The 25703-nt window shown below is 44.4% G+C and overlaps 2 protein-coding genes across 5 annotated transcripts in view; one reads left to right on the plus strand and one right to left on the minus strand.

Moving 5' to 3' along the window:
• LOC124123547 overlaps positions 1-5585 on the minus strand; it is a 39267-nt gene extending 33682 nt beyond the window's left edge. The window contains exon 1 of the mRNA XM_046486736.2: positions 5162-5585. Coding sequence (XP_046342692.2) covers positions 5162-5474 — 313 coding nt within the window. The 5' untranslated portion in view covers positions 5475-5585. The remainder of the gene's footprint in view (positions 1-5161) is intronic.
• Positions 5586-17498: 11913 nt separating this feature from the next.
• LOC124123545 lies at positions 17499-24951 on the plus strand. 4 transcript variants are annotated; one of them, XM_048394525.1, is made up of 3 exons: positions 17499-17626; positions 19950-20251; positions 22288-24951. In XM_048394525.1, exons 1-3 carry the CDS (start codon positions 17619-17621, stop codon positions 23766-23768), a joined length of 1791 nt encoding a protein of 596 aa, XP_048250482.1. In that variant the 5' UTR covers positions 17499-17618; the 3' UTR covers positions 23769-24951. The 4 variants fall into 4 exon arrangements, with proteins under 4 accessions (XP_048250482.1, XP_048250484.1, XP_048250483.1 ...); XM_048394527.1 differs by having other exon boundaries at positions 17520-17579; XM_048394526.1 differs by having other exon boundaries at positions 17524-17657.
• Positions 24952-25703: the final 752 nt, after the last annotated feature.

The raw sequence follows: 25703 nt of genomic DNA on the forward strand, positions 1-25703 counted from the left end.
ATGAGGGTTAATTGAGAAAAAGGGTCAGAAATGACGGCGAGGCAACTTCGGGGTTAAGTGAGAACAAGGGGCAGTAATGACGGCCAGGCACCATGATGGTTAAGGGAGAACAAGGGGCAGAGATGACGCGAGGCACCATGATGGTTAAGTGAGAACAAGGGCAGTAATGACGGCCAGGCACCATGAGGGTTACGTGAGAAGAAGGGGCAGAGATAACGGCCAGGCACCATGAGGGTTAAGTGAGAACAAGGGGCAGTAGTGACGGCCAGGCACCATGATGGTTAAGTGAGAATAAGGGGCAGAGATGACGGCCAGGCAACATGAGGGTTAAGTGAGAACAAGGAACAGTAATTACGATCAGGCACCATGAGGGTTAAGTGAGAACAAGGGACAGTAATTAAGACCAGGCACCATGAGGGTTAAGTGAGAACAAGGGACAGTAATTACGACCAGGCACCATGATGGTTAAGTGAGAACAAGGGACAGTAATTAAGACCAGGCACCATGAGTGTTAAGTGAGAACAAGGGACAGTAATTACGACCAGGCACCATGAGGGTTTAGTGAGAACAAGGGGCAGATATGACGGCCAGGCACCATGAGGGTTAAGTGAGAACAAGGGGCGGTAATGACTGGGAACCACCATGAGGGTTAAGTGAGAACAAAGGGTGGTAATGACGGCCAGGCACCATGAAGGTTAAGTGAGAACAAGGGGCAGTAATGACGGCAAGGCATCATGAGGGTTAAGTGAGAAAAAGGGGCAGTAATGACAACCAGGCAACTTGAGGGTTAAGTGAGAACAAGGGCAGTAATGACGGCAAGGTATCATGAGGGTTAAGAGAGAAAAAGGGGCGGTAATGACATCCAGGCACCATGAGGGTTAAGTGAGAACAAGGGGCGGTAATGACAGCCAGGCACCATGGGGGTTAAAGGAGAACAAGGGGCAGAAAAGACGGCGAGGCACCATGAGGGTTAATTGAGAACAAGGGACAGACATGACGGCCAAGAACCATGAGGGTTAAGTGAGAACAAGGGGCAGACATGACGGCCAGGCACCATGAGGGTTAAGTGAGAACAAGGGGCAGTAATGACGGCCAGGCACCATGATGGTTAAGTGAGAATAAGGGGCAGAGATGACGGCCAGGCACCATGAGGGTTAAGTGAGAACAAGGAACAGTAATTACGATCGGGCACCATGAGGGTTAAGTGAGAACAAGGGACAGTAATTACGACCAGGCACCATGAGGGTTAAGTGAGAACAAGGGACAGTAATTAAGACCAGGCACCATGAGTGTTAAGTGAGAACAAGGGACAGTAATTACGACCAGGCACCATGAGGGTTTAGTGAGAACAAGGGGCAGATATGACGGCCAGGCACCATGAGGGTTAAGTGAGAACAAGGGGCGGAATGACGGGCAAGCACCATGAGGGTTAATTGAGAAAAAGTGTCAGAAATGACGGCGAGGCAACTTGGGGGTTAAGTGAGAACAAGGGGCAGTAATGACGGCCAGGCACCATGATGGTTAAGGGAGAACAAGGGGCAGAGATGACGCGAGGCACCATGATGGTTAAGTGAGAACAAGGGACAGTAATTAAGACCAGGCACCATGAGTGTTAAGTGAGAACAAGGGACAGTAATTACGACCAGGCACCATGAGGGTTTAGTGAGAACAAGGGGCAGATATGACGGCCAGGCACCATGAGGGTTAAGTGAGAACAAGGGGCGGTAATGACTGGGAACCACCATGAGGGTTAAGTGAGAACAAAGGGTGGTAATGACGGCCAGGCACCTTGTAGGTTAAGTGAGAACAAGAGGCAGTAATGACAGCCAGGCACCATGAAGGTTAAGTGAGAACAAGGGGCAGTAATGACGGCAAGGCATCATGAGGGTTAAGTGAGAAAAAGGGGCAGTAATGACAACCAGGCAACTTGAGGGTTAAATGAGAACAAGGGCAGTAATGACGGCAAGGTATCATGAGGGTTAAGGGAGAACAAGGGGCGGTAATGACATCCAGGCACCATGAGGGTTAAGTGAGAACAAGGGGCGGTAATGACAGCCAGGCACCATGGGGGTTAAAGGAGAACAAGGGCAGAAAAGACGGCGAGGCACCATGAGGGTTAATTGAGAACAAGGGGCAGACATGACGGCCAAGAACCATGAGGGTTAAGTGAGAACAAGGGACGACATGACAGCCAGGCACCATGAGGGTTAAGTGAGAACAAGGGGCAGTAATGACGGCCAGGCACCATGATGGTTAAGTGAGAACAAGGGGTTTTCATGACGGCTAAGCACCATGAGGGTTAAGTGACAACAAGGGGCAGTAATGACAGCCAGGCATCATGAGGGTTGAGTGAGAACAAGGGGCAGTAATGACAGCCAGGCACCATGAGGGTTAAGTGAGAACAAGGGGCAGTAATGACGGCAAGGCATCATGAGGGTTAAGTGAGAAGAAGGGGCAGTAATGACATCCAGGCACCATGAGGGTTAAGTGAGAACAAGACGCAGTAATGACGGTCAGACACAATGAGTGTTAAGTGAGAACAAGGGGCAGTAATGACGTCCATTCACCATGAGGGTTAAGTGAGAAGAAGGGGCAGTAATGACAGCCATCCACCATGAGGGTTAAGTGAGAACAAGGGGCGGTAATGACGGTCAGGCAACGTGAGTAATAAGTGAGAAGAAGGGGCAGTAATGAGAGCCATTCACCATGAGGGTTAAGTGAGAACAAGGGGCAGTAATGACGGCCAGGCATCATGAGGGTTAAGTGAGAACAAGGGCAGTAATGACGGCAAGGTATCATGAGGGTTAAGAGAGAAAAAGGGGCGGTAATGACATCCAGGCACCATGAGGGTTAAGTGAGAACAAGGGGCAGTAATGACGGCCAGGCACCATAGGGGTTAAATGAGAACAAGGGGCAGTAATGACTGCCAGGCACTATAAGGGTTAAGTGAGAACAAGGGGCAGTAATGACGACAAGGCATCATGAGGGTAAAGTGCGAACAAGGGGCAGTAATGACAGCCAGGCACCATGCGGATTAAGTGAGAACAAGGGGCAGAAATGACGGCGCGTCACCATGAGGGTTAAGTGAGAACAAAGGGAAGTAATGACGGGAAGCACGATAAGGGTTAAGTGAGAACAAGGGGCAGAGATGACGGCCAGGCACCATGAGGGTTAAGTGAGAACAAGGGGCGGTAATGACGGCCAGGCACCATGAGTGTTAAATGAGAATAAGGGGCAGTAATGACAGCCAGGCACCATGAGGGATAAGTGAGAACCACGGGCAGTAATGACAGCCAGGCACCATGAGGGTTAATTGAGAAGAAGGGGCGGTAATGACGGCCAGGCACCATGAGGGTTAAGTGAGAACAAGGGGCAGAAATAACAGGGAATTACCATGAGGGTTAAGTGAGAAGAAGGGGCGGTAATGACGGCCAGGCACCATGTGGGTAATGTGAGAACAAGGGGCAGTAATGGCGGCCAGGCACCATGAGGGTTAAGTGAGAAGAAGGGGCAGTAATGACGGCCAGGCACCATGTGGGTAATGTGAGAACAAGGGGCAGTAATGGCGGCCAGGCACCATGAGGGTTAAGTGAGAAGAAGGGGCAGTAATGACGGCCAGGCACCATGTGGGTAATGTGAGAACAAGGGGCAGTAATGGCGGCCAGGCACCATGTGGGTAATGTGAGAACAAGGGGCAGTAATGGCGGCCAGGCACCATGAGGGTTAAGTGAGAAGAAGGGGCAGTAATGACGGCCAGGCACCATGTGGGTAATGTGAGAACAAGGGGCGGTAATGACAGCCAGGCACCATGTGGGTAATGTGAGAACAAGGGGCAGTAATGGCGGCCAGGCACCATGAGGGTTAAGTGAGAAGAAGGGGCAGTAATGACGGCCAGGCACCATGTGGGTAATGTGAGAACAAGGGGCAGTAATGGCGGCCAGGCACCATGAGGGTTAAGTGAGAAGAAGGGGCAGTAATGACGGGCAAGCATCATGAGGTTTAAGTGAGAACAAGAAGCGGTAATGACGGGCGGGCACCATGAGGGGATCACGATATCTATAGGGATCATTTCGTTGAAGGTGCGATTCGTATTACTTTTATACCACAACTCTCGCCTAATTCTATCAAAAGGAGCGGTGGGGTAGCCTGGTGGTTAAAGCATTCATTCGTCACACCGTAGGTCCCGGATTCTAATCCCCACATATGTGTCTGAATAGTGCTAAAAGCGGTGTAAACCCATACCCACTCACTCACTCACTCATTCTATCAATGACATGTGTTCAACTACCTGTAACTGCAATAAAAAAAAAATTATCATCCAGTCCAGAACATCATCGGAAAAAAGACAGAGAAAATATTTATTTTAAAATAAAATATAGACAACGGACAACCAGACTAAAGTTAAAGATAAATGACAGTTATCTCCCTTAGGCTCGTAACAACATCAATCATCGATATTCATATTGTTATAGTGCAAATCAGTTGAATACTTCAATAATCTCCGGCACTATCTATGAATGTCAGTTAACACCCCTTTACGTCGCCGGATTTTACGTATGTACATGTAAGTGGGTCAGTGACCTTGCCCCAAGTTATGTTATACCATGTTATACATGGTCAGTCAGAGAGAAGGGCCCAGGTCATCTACAAGAGCGGGCGGATTATACGTCGCCGCAACAATAGGAAATACTATAGCTTAATTCAGTATCAATATGTATCCTTTCATGAATTGTTTGTATTATCTGCGTATCAGAAGGCCTCTAAACTGATGCTGACTTCAGCTGTCGATACTGTCTTAGATTGCCACGTGTGTCTCTAACGTCCAGACCTCCCTACTACAACGACATAAAAACATTATGTCTACCTCTGTTCCTTGACACACGTTGTCCTTGAGTCTTCATATCTCAAGTGCGATGCCAAGGGAATCCTGCTAGAATTGAATTTCTGGGTAATCCATATGTGAGTCTAAACATGAGCTTAACTCAGAAGTAAATATTGGACCAACGCACTTCTGTTTTTAAATTAGCAATACAAACAGCATAAGAATAACAGAATAAACGAACCGAGTCAAATGTTCATTTGTATTGAACGTCAGAATGCTACCTGTCAACACTGTTATCACGTAAATTTGGATATAAGGTGAAATATCTGGAATTCTCACCTGGTGTGCTGTAATACATATAACCAGGTGCGGCTGTCTCTTCCCTAGGGTAACCCAGGGGGCAGATACAGTCCTGGGTGGCCTGGTTGTAGAAGAAGTTATTGACACTGAACCGGTTGCAGAACAACAAACACTCCATCAGACTATTCGCATTGCCACGTCGTCTTATGGTTTTCTCGATCTTCTTATCCTGGAAGTAGCTATTGGAACGGCTAAATTCATACTTAGTATTACATTGTGTCATAGTTATTGTCTGACCAGTGGCCATACCGATGTACAAAGCAGCTGCCCACACTGTCCAGTATCCGGCCATCTTCTCTGCGGGTAGTTTCTGCTGGTTCGTCGACTGAACGTCACTCCTGCTACCTGCAATGTTCTTTACAAGTCCTGTGAATCACGGGCATCAAGTATCGTCCCCAGGACACACCCAGGCTCCTTGCCAGCAGGGTTAGAATGGTTACATAATTAACATGTTTCCCCGATTGGCTGCTGATCACTTTTACACTGATGGCGTGCTTGTCTCATTGGATTGAACTTCTGATTGACGTTAGACTAATGATCACCCAGTGTGCATTCATTGGTGATAATATTTTTTCATCGTTTGTTTTTAATCTTGCGGTAAAGCTGACTTAAGCAATCCATCATATTCATTATAACAACAAAGTTCCGATTGTGCTTCGTCGTTATTATTATCATTATTTACAGATTAAAATATAAAATGCAGCAAAGAGGGTTTGGGTGATTCTGGCACAGCCAGGCTGGGTAGGCTCATCATCAGCTCAGCATCCTTGCCCCCTCTACACGCAGCCCAGACAGGAAGCGCTGCCTAGTGAAACGCACTTAGGAAGTTTCGGAGAATGTGAAGACTCTCCAACAACTGCATACTTCTGCATTGCCCAGATTGTCAGAAAGGCTGTATTCCTGGCAGCAAACCCGGATACTCTCCCAACAGATTGTGAGGTACCAGACCTAAGGCACCGAGAACAATGGGGAGTTGAACAACTTGGTACTTGGGATGCAAGCGTGACAATTCGAAAGCGAAGTAGGGGTTCGAACCCCGGCCTTGTCAAAGCAAAAGACATTAAAAGATGGTACGTGTTGTTACCCTGCCTGGCGCTCTGCATAAATGGGCTAAAACAAGGATTGGTTGGCTCAGAGTCAGTATACTGTGTCTGAGTGTTCATGCTCATGTTCATCTGCGGTATGGTTTCTCAGTGTGCTAGCGGGGCGGTCGGGTAGCCTAGTGGTTAAAGCGTTCGCTCGTCACGCCGAAGACCCGGGTTCGATTCCCGACATGGGTACAATGTGTGAAGCCCATTTCTGGTGTTCCCCGCCGTGATATTGCTGGAATATTGCTAAAAGCGGCGTAAAACCATACTCACTCACTCACTCAGTGTGCTAGCAGTATAAAATCACCATTAGTCAGAACGAGCACAAGCAGCCACGCACGCACGCACGCACGCACACACGTGCATGCACGTCGCTATATAAATGCAATAATCTTGAACGCGGCGTTAAACCCCTCATCACCTCACCTCATCTAAACACCTCTATGAAATAACTGTTTTGTAGATTCCAAATCTCGCAAAGCTTTCATGCAGGCCAGCTTAGAACAGAATAAGTGTTGTCAACGTCTTCCCATCTTATTTCTGCTGAATTTTTAGTTGACTCTGGAAAACATTTCACCCTTAAAATCAAGCACTAAAGTGCAGAACATGTTGTCAACGACTTCCCATCCTATTTCTGCTGCACTTTTTGTTGACTGTGGAAAACATTACACTATTAAAATCAAGCACTAAAGTACAGGCAGCATCAACGCCTTCCCATCTTATTTCTCCTGCACTTTTTGTTGACTGTGGAAAACATTACACTATTAAAATCAAGCATTAAAGTACAGGTAGCATCAACGCCAGCTATAATCCATCAATCGATCGCCGGTTTGCTGGCAGTGATGCCCGCAGTAAATGCCAAACACGAGCTTATAGGATGCTCGAGAGTATTCTTTGTTAACACGTGTTTGTTTGTTATTATCTAGGTCGTCCTTATTTAATGATTCAAATTGTCTTATGGCTGAAATATACATTTTTAGAATAGTATACCCGAAGAAGGCCATGTGATTATCATTATTTCCATAGGCCGCAGTAACCTATGGGGCTATAGCTGTAGACAGTCTACGTTTTGCCTGCACTGTCATTAAAACTGAATGTACTAAATTATACTCTTTATAAAAAGCAGGGGATACTCGGAAATAACTTAAACTTTCCGAAAGTAAGATAGATCAGTTTCTAGTAATAGTTGTATGATAATAATGACCGTATTGGGAACACATTACAAAGATAATGACCATCCTTTATTGTTCTTCAGGCTAACATAGCCACTTATCACATACGTTTACTTGAAATGTAAGCAGCGCCTCCTAATAATGACCGTTTTGGGAACACATTACAAAGATAATGACCATCCTTTATTGTTCTTCAGGCCAACATAGCCACTTATCACATACGTTTACTTGAAATGTAAGCAGCGGCTCCTAATAATGACCGTATTGGGAACACATTACAAAGATAATAACCATCCTTTATTGTTCTTCAGGCTAACATAGCCACTTATCACATACGTTTACTTGAAATGTAAGCAGCGCCTCCTAATAATGACCGTTTTGGGAACACATTACAAAGATAATGACCATCCTTTATTGTTCTTCAGGCCAACATAGCCACTTTTCACATACGTTTACTTGAAATGTAAGCAGCGGCTCCTAATAATGACCGTATTGGGAACACATTACAAAGATAATGACCATCCTTTATTGTTCTTCAGGCCAACATAGCCACTTATCACATACGTTTACTTGAAATGTAAGCAGCGCCTCCTAATAATGACCGTATTGGGAACACATTACAAAGATAATGACCATCCTTTATTGTTCTTCAGGCCAACATAGCCACTTATCACATACGTTTACTTGAAATGTAGGCAGCGCCTCCTAATAATGACCGTTTTGGGAACACATTACAAAGATAATGACCATCCTTTATTGTTCTTCAGGCCAACATAGCCACTTATCACATACATTTACTTGAAATGTAGGCAGCGGCTCCTAATAATGACCGTATTGGGAACACATTATAAAGATAATGACCATCCTTTATTGTTCTTCAGGCCAACAGAGCCACTTATCACATACGTTTACTTGAAATGTAAGCAGCGGCTCCTAATAATGACCTAATAATGCTTGTAAACATAAAATACGGCTGTACAGGATGTTACGGGATGAAACTGCTTGTATACATAAAATACGCATGTACAGGATGTTACGGTTTGAAACTGCTTGTAAACACAATATACGGGTGCATGGGATGTTACGGGATGGAAATTGCTTGTAAACATAAAATACGGCTGTGCAGGTTGTTACGGGATGAAACTGCTGTAAACACAACATACGGGTGTATGGGATGTTACGGGATGAAACTGCTTGTAAACACAAAATATGCATGTACAGGATGTTACGGGATGAAACTGCATGTAAACATAAAATACGGAAAGCACAGGATGTTACGGGTTGAAACTGCTTGTAAACATAAAATACGGCTGTACAGGATGTTACGGGATGAAACTGCTTGTAAACATAAAATACGGATGTACAGGATGTAACGGTTTGAAACTGCTTGTAAACACAACATACGGGTGCAAGGGATGTTACGGGATGAAACTGCTTGTAAACATAAAAAACGGCTGTGCAGGTTGTTACGGGATGAAACTGCTTGTAAACACAACATACGGGTGTACAGGATGTTACGGGATGAAACTGCTTGCAAAACTCGAAATACGGGTGTAAGGGATGTTACGGGATGAAGCTGCTTGTAAACATAAAATACGGGTGTACAGGATGTTACGGGATGAAACTGCTTGCAAAACTCGAAATACGGGTGTTCAGGATGTTACGGGATGAAACTGCTTGTAAACATACAATACGGCTGTGCAGGTTGTTACGGGAAGAAACTGCTTGTAAGCACTACATACGGGTGTATGGGATGTTCCGGGATGAAACTGCTTGTAAACACAAAATATGCATGTACAGGATGTTACGGGATGAAACTGCATGTAAACATAAAATACGGAAAGCACAGGATGTTACGGGTTGAAACTGCTTGTAAACATAAAATACGGCTGTACAGGATGTTACGGGAAGAAACTGCTTGTAAACATAAAATACGGAAAGCACAGGATAGTACGGGTTGAAACTGCTTGTAAACATAAAATACGGCTGTACAGGATGTTACGGGATGAGACTGCTTGTAAACATAAAATACGGATGTACAGGATGTAACGGGTTGAAACTGCTTGTAAACACAACATACGGGTGCATGGGATGTTACGGGATGAAACTGCTTGTAAACATAAAATACGGCTGTGCAGGTTGTTACGGGGTGAAACTGCTTGTAAACACAACATACGGGTGTACAGGATGTTACGGGATGAAACTGCTTGCAAAACTCGAAATACGGGTGTAAGGGATGTTAAGCTGCTTGTAAACATACAATACGGCTGTGCAGGTTGTTACGGGATGAAACTGCTTGTAAGCACTACATACGGGTGTTCCGGATGTTACGGGATGAAACTGCTTGCAAAACTCGAAATACGGGTGTAAGGGATGTTATGGGATGAAGCTGCTTGTAAACATACAATACGGCTGTGCAGGTTGTTACGGGATGAAACTGCTTGTAAGCACTACATACGGGTGTACAGGATGTTACGGGATGAAACTGCTTGCAAAACACGAAATACGGGTAGGTAGAGGTTATCACGCGAGTGTGTTTGGGGATGGTAAATATCCTGCATCAGGAATAAACATTGTATTAAGCGAGCCTTGGCGAGCAAAATACATAGTGTTTATACCTAATACAGGATATTTACCATTCCCAAACACACAAGCGTGATAACCTCTTTATTATATAATGTCATTCTTTAATTCTGTGCTTGAAAATCGCTTTCCCTCTCTCACAAACATTACCTAAAAATTGCGAGTTTTCCTGGAATGCGCGCATGAATATTTATTACGTCACAGGGTAAGTGGTGTGGTAGTCGGACAGTGACAGTAGCCAATATAGTTCCAACTGAAATCTGTTTCTTATACAGTGGCGAAGCAACATATATATACGCAAAACAACAATTGTTTTCACTTGCATTTCGCGCCAATCCATCGGTCTGTCCGCTAGAGTAACTGCCCTTTGTCAAAGGGAAGCTACTCTAACCCTAGTCTATGAGACGTCACGGCCACGCTCAGACGTTGTTGCCAGTCTGCATGTCCTGTCATAACGTTAAGAAGTGCAATCAGATGTACACACAGCGACAAAACGAAACAAGGTAACAATTCAAACATATTTTGGCAAAATCCAACTTTTTTAATTTGTGGAAAAGGTTTCAAGCCGCAGAGGTCGACAAGCACAGATATGGCTACTGATCCCGCTTGGCCCTCGCAGAATTGTTTCGAAATTTATATCTCCAAAGTTGCCAAAACTTATAAAATGTCTTAGCTACGTCACAGTTAGACATTGATTTTAAGTATATTATACTGTTCTTTTGATAATGATAGCAATTATCCCTGTAGTTTATCCAGATTCCCGATGGTTAATTCTGACTCGATCGCCAAATGACGAGGGCGACGCCATGTTTGTTTATAAACACTGAAAGTAGTCCCTACTTGACCTTTGATATTTGCATCTCTATCCGCATATGACCCCAACGAATATCGTTTTTATCCGTTGGCTTTGTCCTGCCGAGAAACCTACCCATTGCATGATAAAGGATGTTACGGGATGAAGCTGCTTGTAAGCATAAAATACGGCAATCCAGGATGTTACGGGATGAAACTGCTTGTAAACACAACATACGGGTGTATGGGATGTTATGGGATGAAACTGCTGTAAACACAACATACGGGTGTATGGGATGTTACGGGATGAAACTGCTGTAAACACAACATACGGGTGTATGGGATGTTACGGGATGAAACTACTTGTAAACACAACATACGGGTGTACAGGATGTTACGGGATGAAACTGCTTGTAAACCCAACATACAGGTGTATGGGATGTTACGGGATGAAACTACTTGTAAACACAACATACGGGTGTACAGGATGTTACGGGATGAAACTGCTTGTAAACCCAACATACAGGTGTATGGGATGTTACAGGGTGAAACTGCTGTCAACACAACATACTGGTGTGTGGGATGTTACGGGATGAAACTGCTTGTAAACACAACATTCGGTAGCATGGGATGTTACAGGGTGAAACTGCTTGTAAACACAACATACGGGTGTTCAGGATGTTACGGGATGAAACTTCTTGTAAACACAACATACGGGTGTATAGGATGTTACGGGATGAAACTGCTTGTAAAACACGAAATACTGGTGTATGGGATGTTACGGGATGAAACTGCTGTAAACACAACATACGGGTGTAAGGGATGTTACGGGATGAAACTACTTGTAAAACACGAAATACTGGTGTATGGGATGTTATGGGATGAAACTGCTTGTAAACACAACATTCGGGTGTAAGGGATGTTACGGGATGAAACTACTTGTAAAACACGAAATACTGGTGTATGGGATGTTACGGGATGAAACTGCTGTAAACACAACATACGGGTGTATGGGATGTTACGGGCTGAAACTGCTGTAATCACAACATACGGGTGTAAGGGATGTTACGGGATGAAACTACTTGTAAACACAACATACGGGTGTACAGGATGTTACGGGATGAAACTGCTTGTAAAACACAACATACTGGTGTATGGGATGTTACGGGATGAAACTGCTGAAAACACAACATACGGGTGTATGGGATGTTACGGGATGAAACTGCTTGTAAACACAAAATACGGGTGTACAGGATGTTACGGGATGAAACTGCTTGTAAAACACGAAATGCGGGTGTATGGGATGCTACGGGATGAAGTTGCTTGTAAAACACAAAATACGGGTGTACAGGATCTTACATAAAGAAATTTCTTGTAAAGACAAAAAAAGGACGTACAGGATTTTACGGGATAAAAACTTCTTTTAAAGACAAAATCGGTTCCGAGTGTTTCCGATGCTGCTGCTGCAGCTGGTAGATGTCATTGAGGAAGTGTGGCTAACGGAAGAGATTTTACGTGCGCCTCGTGTGTTTAACAACAATTTCAGAAAGGAGCTGGACACGCTGCACAAAAGGGCTCATACCTCGCCTTTCGGAAACCTGGTCAAAGTTTCCCGTCTGTCCCTAATACCAAGCTTGATTCCCTTTGATCACCGAGCCCGACAATCACAAACTATAGGAATCTTTTTTTTTAAAGTACTTTCATAACGATTTATGCATTTCATATGTACACATTTGTGCTATTCGGCAGTCTAAATGCTAAACAATGTTGTCTTGCATCACATTGTTTATGTTGAGATTCAGTAGCCTAGGCTGCTGGTGACAAAGTTGATGATGTGTGGGCCGAGGCTGTTGGTGACAGAGTTGAAGATGTGTGGGCCGAGGCTTTGGTGACAGAGTTGACGATGTGTTGGCCGAGGCTGTTGGTGACAGAGTTGAAGATGTGTGGGCCGAGGCTGTTGGTTACAGAGTTGACGATGTGTGGGCCGAGGCTGTTGGTGACAGAGTTGAAGATGTGTGGGCCGAGGCTGTTGGTGACAGAGTTGAAGATGTGTGGGCCGAGGCTTTGGTGACAGAGTTGACGATGTGTTGGCCGAGGCTGTTGGTGACAGAGTTGAAGATGTGTGGGCCGAGGCTGTTGGTGACAGAGTTGAAGATGTGTGGGCCGAGGCTTTGGTGACAGAGTTGACGATGTGTGGGCCGAGGCTGTTGGCGACAGTTGAAGATGTGTGGGCCGAGGCTGTTGGCGACAGTTGAAGATGTGTGGGCCGAGGCTGTTGGTGACAGAGTTGATGATGTGTGGGCCGAGGCTGTTGGTGACAGAGTTGACGATGTGGGGGCCGAGGCTGTTGGTAAGAGAGTTGACGATGTGTGGGCCGAGGCTGTTGGTGACAGAGTTGAAGATGTGTGGGCCGAGGCTGCTGGTGACAGAATTGACGATGTGTGGGCCGAGGCTGTTGGTGACAGAATTGACGATGTGTGGGCCGAGGCTGTTGGTGATTTGAAGATGTGTGGGCCGAGGCTGTTGGTGACAGAGTTGAAGATGTGTGGGCCGAAGATGTTGGTGACAGAGTTGAAGATGTGTGGGCGGAGGCTGTTGGTGATTTGAAGATGTGTGGGCCGAGGCTGTTGGTGACAGAGTTGAAGATGTGTGGGCCGAGGCTGTTGGTGACAGAGTTGAAGATGTGTGGACCGAGGCTGTTGGCGACAGTTGAAGATGTGCGGACCGAGGCTGTTGGTGACAGAGTTGACGATGTGTGGGTCGAGGCTGTTGGTGACAGGGTTGATGATGTGTGGGCCGAGGCTGTTGGTGACAGAGTTGAAGATTTGTGGGCCGAGGCTGTTGGTGACAGAGTTGATGATGTGTGGGCCGAGGCTGTTGGTAAGAGAGTTGACGATGTGTGGGCCGAGGCTGTTGGTGACAGAGTTGAAGATGTGTGGGCCGAGGCTGCTGGTGACAGAATTGACGATGTGTGGGCCGAGGCTGTTGGTGATTTGAAGATGTGTGGGCCGAGGCTGTTGGTGACAGAGTTGAAGATGTGTGGGCCGAAGATGTTGGTGACAGAGTTGAAGATGTGTGGGCGGAGGCTGTTGGTGATTTGAAGATGTGTGGGCCGAGGCTGTTGGTGACAGAGTTGACGATGTGTGGGCCGAGGCTGTTGGTGACAGAGTTGAAGATGTGTGGGCCGAGGCTGTTGGTGACAGAGTTGAAGATGTGTGGGCCGAGGCTGTTGGTGACAGAGTTGAAGATGTGTGGGCCGAGGCTGTTGGTGACAGAGTTGACGATGTGTGGGCCGAGGCTGTTGGTGACAGAGTTGAAGATGTGTGGGCCGAGGCTGTTGGTGACAGAGTTGACGATGTGTGGGCCGAGGCTGTTGGTGACAGAGTTGACGATGTGTGGGCCGAGGCTGTTGGTGACAGAGTTGATGATGTGTGGGCCGAGGCTGTTGGCGACAGTTGAAGATGTGTGGGTCGAGGCTGTTGGAGACAGAGTTTAAGATGTGTGGGCCTCTGTTAGGGTGCTACCGACACCCTTGTGGTTAGATTAACATAGTTGGATAGATAGTGTAACCTTTCAATGTTTCCAAACGATTTCAAGAGATTTGTTCACTGCAAAGTGTTTCAAAAAGCCTGCACATTTAAGCCCAGAACGAAAATTGGCACGTTTCTCAAACTCGCAATGCCGACCAAGTGTTTTCGATTTCCTTACTTGGATGTACTTTTGCTGGAGAGATGAAAAACACGCTTTTCTCAAATATCAAGCGATTTTAGTGCATGATGGCTCGTTGGAAAGCTCTCCAAATTTTAAGACGTTTGATACCAAATCCGACACACCTATAAGGGGTCGTTAGGGACATACAACCGTTTGAAGGTGTCTTGATTAATGTCAGAGGCCTCTGTTAGGGTGCTACATCACGCGCATGCGCGACACCCATGTGGTTATTTTAACATAGTTGGATAGTCGATGTAACCCTTTCAATGTTTCCAAAACCACATTTTTCTTATCAGTTTTGGTATCTACCGCATGAAATTGTAGCGTAATAACTCAATTTAGAAGGGGACGTATTTTAATACAAATAGTAGTCTCTCCATTTTCTACGTCTGTGAGAATCACTATGCGCTTTAATATTCTTTCGGTAAAACTTCTGTCTGTCATAAACATAATCATTATTTCCATCAGCAGATCACAAAACATTGTGTCTGACGATTTGGAGGATCGCAACCAGTCATATTCTAGTAACTATGACTCCTTAAATACACATGTTTGAACATTCACAACTTTTGATTTCTTTTTCTTGGTCGATAGATTTATCAGTTTCAGTCACGTTAACTTGAAAATATGATGTAATCATTCGTTTTCCTTTTCAATTTCCTTTCAAATTGACAGGAGTCGCCATGCCAGGCGTAGTTCACGCTTCATATGTGTAAACTTACATGAATTGTGTCCAGAGGGTCTATAAAAACATATGAACTTTACCTATGTGAGCACGGGCATGGTGCTGACAAACCTAGAAACATTATCGGGGCGAACCGGGACTCGGACCCACAATCATAGGTTTCTGGCGTGCCCAAGGGACGCAACTCTGCACAGTGAATCACCTTAGACGACTGGACCACCCGTGCTCCCAAAGACATGAGATTCGAACGGATTATTTCGAAAATCGTGAACATTCTTACTCCAACATTTATTACAATATATGTATCTTTGATGTAGTAATGACCAATTTGTGTACTGACACTTTGAAAACATATTTTTGAATTTGTGCAATATTTGGTGAAATGTCCACAAAAATATGGTATATTCAAACATATCAATGTCGTCATACGGAACAGAATCTCATTTAACGTCTCGATGTTTGATGCTTGATGCGTTTTCATTGTGTGTCAGTATACATTGATTCTGGCTTATTCGAACGGTAACGAACTAAGTTATTCCCATAGAATTTATTTATTTACTTTTATGTCAACTGAACCAAAGCTGTTGTATTTTATATCGGGCAGAGTTTGTATACAGTTTACATGTCTTTGTACATACCGATATGTATTCCTACGGTTGGTCACCAGTCTCCGTTTGGCTTGTGCCGGAATGGCAAGGGTTGGTCACGAATGAGTCAGACTGCATTTGACATCGAGTGTATCCGCCATTAGTGTAACTGCCACACATCGTCTGTGCATACATAACAAAATATGTTTCAGGTAACACATTTTATTATTCGTGTATCTTTTGCTGTTCAGCATGTAAGAGCCGGTTGTCTACGAACCATGTTCTGTAGATAATGTTTCGCTGATACTTGAGGAAATAATATTTGATATTGAGCATAACATTTGCTGCTACAAATGAACATCACTCTCCACTGTAGTCAAGTACCCCAGTTTAGGAGGTTAACGCTGTGTTGAACAGTATTCCAGTTATATGACGGGTCGGGCTTGATGTGGGAGGAAAGCCTGACGTGATGCTGGACTGGACGTACACGTTTGGCTCTGGTAGAACCAGTCAGCACGTGATATTACAATACATCTATCAAAGTCTACGAGTGCGTAGTTAATTACTAAGTAAATCCGATATGTCCAGAAATAATTAGTTGTTTTGAAACTTTCGCATCTAGATCAGGAGTATCTACATTTCATTTTTGTTTGTTTGTTTCTACTAGAAATGCCTATACATTTAAATTGTCAAATTGTCTTGACATGATGAGTATATTACTGATAGATCATTTTGTATTGAACGTCGTGCTAAGGCTGAAAGCCTTTGCGACGTAAACTTCATTACCAGAAAATATAATGTGTGATGATATCACTACCTCCACCCTGAATGTCATTAACATAAAATATAATGCTTGATGATATCACTACCTCCACCCTGCATGTCATTAACATAAAATATAATATGTGATGATATCGCTACTCCCTCAACCCTGCATGTCATTAACAGAAAATATAATGTTTGATGATATCACTACCTCCACCCTGCATGTCATTAACAGAAAAAGTAATGTTTGATGATATCACTACTCCCTCCACCCTTCATATCACAAACTTCTCTGAGAATAGGTGTGATCACATCACTATACTCCCTCCATCTTGCATGGCATAAACAGAGAATATATTGTGAGAAGATATCACTACACTCCCTCTATCTTATACATGCATGTTATACATAGAGGATATCCCATGTGAGAGATGTCACTAAAAACCCACCAAGCATAGCTAGTTTTCCATCAAACAGTACGCCATGTATTTCCAGGAATCCTACTTTCGGTTTCAGGAAACGACAAGGGTGTATTAAATGATGTAAAATTAGAAACGTGCGATATGAGATCGTATTTTGTCCTCCAGTATAAACAAAATCAAGTTGTATGTTGTAACCCTAAGCCATATCTGTTAATAAGGTGCATGAATATAAGATGCGCGATGTCCGAGAGTAATCGCCATATGTAATACACTGTTTGTTGCAAGGCATTTGGTGTTGCAGGCAGTTCTATACAAGGCTAGACGCCTACTGTTACGCTGTCATCAATCGCGCCAGATGACAGAATGACAGATTATTCTTAATGTAGAGGTCGGACAGGGTATGTCTACATGGCATAACTGACAACAGCGAATCTGTCGACAGGTGTTTCAAATAAATAACCGACGGGAATAAGTTGTCTCCGGATAGTACATGTGTATATATGAGATCAGAGTGACACTGAGCGCAGGGCTGATAACCGGGCTCTGTCTAATCATGACGCGTTGACAGCGCGCGGTGAGAGCCGAAAACCAGGTACTGAGCGCAGGGCTGATAACCGGGCTCCGTCTCATCATGACGAGGTAGGACCTGCGTCGTCACTGTGCCAATAAGGTAGCGTTTAATGCATGTCTTGTTCAATGTAGATTTTATTTCGTATTTTTCACGCCGTTTGAGGTGATCGGATAGAATTGAATAGAAATCGGATTTTATCATACTTGAACGTCAAAGACATTTCTAACCCAAAACGAACTGTGTGACATTATATTACCGGTAGAATATACATTGTCGGCACTGGCGCGAGTCATGACAGCGTAACAGTATGCGTCTAGCCTTGTATAGAACTGACTGCAACACGAAATGCCTTGCAACAAACAGTGTATTATATATGGCGAATATTCTCGGACACCGCGCATCTAATATGCATGTACGTTATTAACAGATATGGCTTAGGGTTACAACATACAACTTGATTCTGTTTGCATTGGAGGAAACAAAATACGTTACTCTGAACATTGGTATCAAGTATCTCTTATCGCACGTTTCTAATATTACATCGTTTAATACACCCTTGTCGTTTCCTGAAACCGAAAGTAGGATTCCTGGAAATACATGGCGTACTGTTTGTTGGAAAACTAGCTATGCTTGGTGGGTGTTTAGTGACATCTCTCACATGGGATATCCTCTATGTATAACATGCATGTATAAGATAGAGGGAGTGTAGTGATATCTTCTCACAATATATTCTCTGTTTATGCCATGCAAGATGGAGGGAGTATAGTGATGTCATCACACCTATTCTCAGAGAAGTTTGTGATATGAAGGGTGGAGGGAGTAGTGATATCATCAAACATTATATTTGCTGGTAATGACATGAAGGGTTGAAGGAGTAGTGATATCATCACACATTATAGTTTCTGTTCATGACATTCAGGGTGAAACGAGTAGTGATATCACACATTATATTTTCTGTTCATGACATGCAGGGTGGAGGGAGTAGTGATATCCCACATTTTATTATCTCTTAATGACATGCAGGGTGAAGGGAGTCTTGATATCATCACACATTATTTTTTCTGTTAATGACATGCAGGGTGGAGGTAGTGATATCACACATTATATTTTCTGTTAATGACATGCAGGGTGGAGGGAGTAGTGATGTCACACATTATATTTTCTGTTAATGATATGCAGGGTGAAGGGAGTAGTGATATCATCACACATTTCATTTTCTCTTAATGACATGCAGGATGGAGGGAGTAGTGATATCATCACACATTATATTTTCTGTTAATGACATGCAGGATGGAGGGAGTAGTGATATCATCACACATTATATTTTCTGTTAATGACATGCAGGGTGGAGGGAGTCTTGATATCACACATTATATTTTCTCTTAATGACATTCAGGGTGGAGGTAGTGATATCATCACACATTATATTTTCTGTTAATGACATGCAGGATGGAGGGAGTAGTGATATCATCACACATTATATTTTCTGTTAATGATTTGCAGGATGGAGGGAGTAAATGATATCACATATTATATTTTCTGTTAATGACATGCAGGGTGAAGGGAGTAGTGATATCATCACAAATTTCATTTTCTGTTAATGACATGCAGGATGGAGGGAGTAGTGATATCATCACACATTTCATTTTCTGTTAATGACATGCAGGATGGAGGGAGTAGTGATATCATCACACATTTCATTTTCTGTTAATGACATTCAGGGTGAAACGAGTAGTGATATCACACATTATATTTTCTGTTAATGACATGCAGGATGGAGGGAGTAGTGATATCACACATTATATTTTCTCTTAATGATATGCAGGGTGGAGGTAGTGATATCACACATTATATTTTCTGTTAATGACATGCAGGGTGGAGGGATTAGTGATATCACACATTATATTTTCTGTTAATGACATTCAGGGTGGAGGTAGTGATATCACACATTATATTTTCTGTTAATGACATGCAGGGTGGAGGGATTAGTGATATCACACATTATATTTTATGTTAATGACATGCATGGTGGAGGGAGTAGTGATATCACATATTATATTTTCTCTTAATGACATGCAGAGTGGAGGGAGTAGTAATATCATCACACATTATATTTTCTGTTAATGACATGCAGGGTGAAGGGAGTAGTGATATCACACATTATATTTTCTGTTAATGGCATGTAGGGTGGAGGGAGTCGTGATATCACACAATATATTTTCTGTTAATGACATGCAGGGTGGAGGGAGTAGTGATATCATCACACATTATTTTTTCTGTTAATGACATGCAGGGTGGAGGTAGTGATGTCACACAATATATTTTCTGTTAATGACATGCAGGGTGGAGGTAGTGATATCACACAATATATTTTCTGTTAATGACATGCAGGATGGAGGGGGCTGAAACTGCTATTGAGGTCAATCTAAGCTGCTCCATCTGCATTGAGGTTCTGCGAGACCCAAAGACACTGCAGTGTCTCCACAACTTCTGTTCCACGTGTCTCCAGAAGTATCTTGATTCATCAACACGTCACAACCCCCGTGTGTCCGGCATTGCATGTCCCATCTGCAAAGAAGAGACCCAGGTCGCTGACCCTTCTCGGCCAGTGAGCCAGTGGGTGAACCAGCTCCGCACCAACTGCAGCATCAGGAACACCATCGAGGAGGGCCTGCACACGCCTGCCAACAAAGGTGAGACGGCCCTGGTGGATGTTTCAGGGGAAAGGGGAAGGAGAGGTCATAGGGAAGAAGTGGCGATGGTTGAGATTATGTGAGTTGTATATTTACTGTTAAATAACACACTCAGCAATATATTCGAGCTATATGATAGTGGCCTGTAAATAATGAAGCCAAATACGCCTGTGATTGATATTCTGAGCAACGATTCACATCTCAAGGGTACAATGACACGTCATCACCACCAACCTAACCACATATGTTGCTGGTGTGACTTAAATCGTAACTCACTCACTCACACATATGTTGCTGGGGACCAAAGGCCACACCTCTTTAATCTTATGTGTCACGGGTTTATTCAAGCTTTGCCACACAAGGTTGGTCAAAATATAAAAAAATATAAATGTCAAGTATTTGTTTATTTTATGAAAATCATTCACCTGTGGAGTTGCAGGTGGCCTCTTGAACCACGGATAGTGATGTATACATGGAATTTACATATAACATTAAGGGGCGGTCGGGTAGCCTAGTGGTGAAAGCGTTCGCTCGTCACGGGTTCGAATCCCAACATGGGTACAATGTGTGAAGCCCATTTCTGGTGTTCCCTGCCGTGATATTGCTGGAATATTGCTGTATGTATATGGGTGAGGTGGCGAGGCTTTGGGTGAGGTGGCGCGGCTTGAGTGAGGTGGTGAGGCTTGAGTGAGTCGGTGAGGCTTGAGTGAGTCGTTGAGGCTTGAGTGAGGTGGTGAGGCTTGAGTGAGTCGGTGAGGCTTGAGTGAGTCGGTGAGGCTTGAGTGAGGTGGTGAGGCTTGAGTGAGGTGGTGAGGCTTGAGTGATTCGGTGAGGCTTGAGTGAGGTGGTGAGGCTTGAGTGAAGTGGTGAGGCTTGAGTGAGTCGGTGAGGCTTGAGTGAGGGGGTGAGGCTTGAGTGAGGTGGTGAGGCTTGAGTGATTCGTTGAGGCTTGAGTGAGGTGGTGAGGCTTGAGTGAAGTGGTGAGGCTTGAGTGAGTCGGTGAGGCTTGAGTGAGGTGGTGAGGCTTTGGGTGATTTGGCGCGGTTTGAGTGAGGTGGTGAGGCTAGAGTGAGGTGGTGAGGCTTGAGTGAGGTGGTGAGGCTTGAGTGAGGTGGTGAGGCTATGGGTGAGGTGGCGAGGCTATGGGTGAGTTGGCGCGGCTTGAGTGAGTCGGTGAGGCTTGTGTGAGGTGGTGAGGCTTGAGTGAGGTGGCGAGGCTTTGGGTGAGTTGGCGCGGCTTGAGTGAGTTGGCGCGGCTTGAGTGAGGTGGCGCGGCTTGAGTTAGGTGGCGAGGCTTTGGGTGAGGTGGTGAGGCTTGAGTGAGTCGGTGAGGCTTGAGTGAAGTGGCGAGGTTTGGGTGAGGTGGCGAGGCTTTGGGTGATTTGGCGAGGCTTTGGTGAGGTGGCAGTGGGGTGAAATGCTACCAGGCAGGATGTATTGAAGCTGTTGGATCAAAGAACTGATCCAGATTGACTAAATAATTACATATCATACACTTACACTTAATACAAGCGGTCCACGCTGTATACGTTGATCCATGTCAAAGAGTGAGTGAGTGAGTTTGGTTTGATGCTGTAGTTCAGCCAGATCATGACATGTCAGCATATGGGAGAGTCTCAGTTTTACAGGTTGTAGAAATGTTATTCTACGTCTGATGCATATATTATTCCATGTCTGGTGTATGTTTGATATATTCCATGTCTGCTATTATTCCCTATCTGATCGGGGGCACGGGTGGCCCAGTCGTCTAAGGCGACGGGATTCGCTGTGCAGAGTTGCGTCCCTTGGGAACACCAGAAACCTATGGTTGTGGGTTCGAATCCCGGTTCGCCCCGATTATGTTTCTAGGTTTTTCAGCACCATACCCGTGCTCGTGGGTTTCACCGAAGTGGTAAAAGTCTGAGACCTGCATCACTTCGGGCTTTCCTCCCACATTAAGCTGACACGCCGCGATATAACTGGAATACTGTTAAAAGCGGCGTTAAACCCAACTCTCTCACACACACACACCCTATCTGATCATACTCTGTCTCCAGATTGTGACATCTGCAGAGATGATGACAGGGCAGTCCAAGCAGAGTTTCAATGTTCAACATGTCAGCTCACGTTCTGCCAGTCCTGTCACCGTGTCCACAGAAGGATCCCTACATGCGAAAACCATACAGTGAGAAGAATAGCCACCAGCCCTCCTCTCAAGCATGAATGTTATAACATTAACATCAACCTGAAAAAGAATGCGTCATCAAGTCAAAGAAAGAAAATGTCCATGAGAGTTCGAAATGAAATAAAATCCAAAATTGATGTCATTTATCACAGAGGCATGGAGAACATCAAGCAGAAGAAGGAGAAGTTAACAGAGGATACTGATGCTGTAATAGATGAAGTGTTGGAGAAATTTGATACATCCTATCCAGTACCTGCTAATGCAGAGAGTGATTACAGCTCCTCTGAAGATTCCGGTGAAGAGGACAGCGAAAAGGTAGTGGTTACGATCAAGCTGTCATCAAAGGTGGAGACATTTATCAACAGCAGCTACGAAGCTTCATTGGCATCGGCAAGGACAACATTCGACTTCAAGGAAGCGGATGATCCGAGATTGCCCCCACCTGATTCCGATATCTCTGGGATTGAGACCATAGAGGTTCTTGTAAACATGGATGATCTGGAGGACTCGGAGTCTGATGAAGAGGATAAGATGGAAGAGTTGTCTCCGAGCTATCTGGGTACCACTGACGGTAAGATTGAAGATGAAGATGATCCTTGGATAAAGAGCATCCTTGTTATGAATTCCTTAGACATGGAAACTATCATTGTGACCGATAACAACAACAGCTGCGTCAAGTCCTTCTACACTGACGAAGGGGGAGATCATCATAGCCGCTTAGAGCTGCCTGGTAAGCCATGGGGACTCACAGAGCTTAAAAATGAAAGGATTGCTGTTACGTCTCCAGAACAAAAGGCTATCTACACAATCAGGGTCAATCCTGAACTTGAGATGCAGAAGGTAATAAAAGTTGGAAAGAAATTGTTCAGTGTTGCCACAGTGGATGCTGATGCAGTTGTAGCTTGTGCTCAAGAAGAGCATCCCCCTGCCTTATACATCATCAACATGAAGGGAACCATCCTGAAAACCATTGCTCGTTTCAGGAATTGTAACCTCTTGGAATCCCCAACATGCATCGCAATGTCACCTTGGGGAGATTATAATTATTTGGTTGCTGAAAAAAGGGGGAAGATTCTGTCCATAACCAAAGAAGGGATTCCTGGTATGGAAGTGGACACCGAGCTCCAGCAGCCGTTACAGTGGATAACATGTAGCAGCGATGGCAAGCTGTTTATAGTTGACAAGGAAAGCAACAAAGTTGTGTGGGTCAGGGAAGGAAAAGATAACATGACTGTCCTTTCAGAAGAACATGGCATCCTCTTCCCAAAAAGTGTCTGCCTACACAGGGGCGCCATGTTCGTGGTGGAGCAGAGGGGGACTATTAAGAAGTTTCAGCTCACCAAAGAAACTTGACATAACTTTATTATTTCCACACTTGGACAATAGCAAGAGATTTACATGAACTAACATTCCTTTGTTGGCGGGGTAAGATGCCAAGATTGGTCTGAAAATCTACAGTGGATGTGTCTAGTGCTTAAAGCTCCATAAGCAGTTTTCAGACCTTTTTAATTGTTGGTTTAGATAACCATGTGTATTCACAATGATTGGTGTTTGACGCCATACAATAAGGTAATGGTTGCTGTAGATAAGCATGTGTGGACCATGAGTGAGTGAGTGAGTGAGTGGGTGAGTGAGTATAGTTTAACACTGCTTTTAGCAATATTCCAGCAATATTACGGCGGGGGACACCAGAAATGGGCTTCACACATTGTACCCATGTCGGGAATTGAACCCGGGTCTTCGGCGGGACGATCGAACGCTCTAACCACTAGACTACCCGACGGCCCCTGTGTGGACCAGACAAATCAGTGATTTGCTATTATTATTATTATGATGAGCAGCAGTCCACTAAGTCGGAGTACAACAACATGTAATCAACAAATTCACTTTGTCCGCCCACCTGATCCATTTTAGGGGGTGCTCGGGTAGCCTAGTGGTTAAAGCGTTCGCTCATCACGCTGAAGACCGGGTTCGATTCCCGACATGGGTGCAATGTGTGAAGCCAATTTCTGGTGTCCCCTGCCGTGATATTGCTGGAATATTGCTAAAAGCGGCGTCAAGCCATACCCACTCACTGATCCATTTTAGTGAGATTCATAGAAGGTGAATACTTTTGGGCTTCCTTCTCTGTGTTATTTAACAGAAACGTCCCTTATGTTTTGCAGTGTGTATTTTCTAAAGTTGTATGATCTTTTAACACACCAGGACTGACGATCAAAGTGTGCTTTCATATGGTCGGTTTTCAATTACATTTGTCCAACATTCAAAAACAACTAACTTCTCGGAAACTGGTTAATGTTGAAAGTTGGATTTGTCAATGGCATTAATGTAATATATTCGTTCCGGATGACAATCTTTCTTTTGTGTGTCACAGTTCCCTCTTTAATATGACAATGTATGTCTTGTGTCCTGCGCTTGCGCCATGGATCATGTCATATGATATGCCATGCCGCCAGAATAAAAAAAACCCCTCGATGATACCGAGTCATTCTGTCATCTCTACTTGCCCGGTCAGTATAAAACGATTAATACATTGCATCAACGTGTTGTTTTCTGTAGAAAAATGGAAGGAAAAGAAAATATGATAGTAAGGTTTCACGACATACGAGACTCATCTCACTCGGAATGTAGACGGTAAGCTACAGTGCCTTGGCACTGAATAAATCAGGCCTTGGTGTTCGAAACTGAAATTTAGGTGCGTGTAGATCTTGTTGCACCTGGTGCAATTGTAAATGCTAAGAAACAAACCGACAAATTAAAAACAACAACACTTGAATGAGTGAGTGAGTGAGGTTTTACGCCGCTTTTAGCAATATTCAAGTAATACCAAGGCGGGGGACACCAGAAATGGGCTTCAGACATTGTACCCGTGTCGGGAATCGAACCCGGGTCTTCGGCGTGACGAGCATACGCTTTAACCACTAGGCTACCCGACCGCCCCCACTTGAATGAGTGATGTAGCAAAGATTGTGATCAAACAGAGCCCCAGGTTAGCTGAATATTCGACTCAAATATGCAAAATGAATCACTAGTACCAACTTAAGTTGTATTTGTAAAAATTCGCAGGAAAATCTCAAAACCGCCATCGTTTAACACTGCATAATGAATCCTTTTCAACATGCGTGCATGTATTTCTTTACTGATCAAGTGAGTGTGAGCGAGTTGGATTTTACGCCGCGTTTAGCAATATTCCAGCAATATCACGGCGGGGGACACCAGAAATGGGTTTTACACATTGCACCCAGAGCTTCGGCGTAACGAGCAAACGCTTTAACCACTTGGCTACCC

Source organism: Haliotis rufescens, unplaced genomic scaffold (assembly GCF_023055435.1).
Source record: "Haliotis rufescens isolate VD_foot unplaced genomic scaffold, xgHalRufe1.0.p SCAF_13, whole genome shotgun sequence".
In the NCBI taxonomy this organism is placed as follows: domain Eukaryota; kingdom Metazoa; phylum Mollusca; class Gastropoda; order Lepetellida; family Haliotidae; genus Haliotis; species Haliotis rufescens.

Excerpts from the sequence above, each read along its gene's own strand:
- LOC124123545 (XM_048394525.1), top strand. Across the intron at positions 20,252-22,287 it reads GCACACGCCTGCCAACAAAG|ATTGTGACATCTGCAGAGAT; the intron begins GTGAGACGGCCC and ends CTCTGTCTCCAG.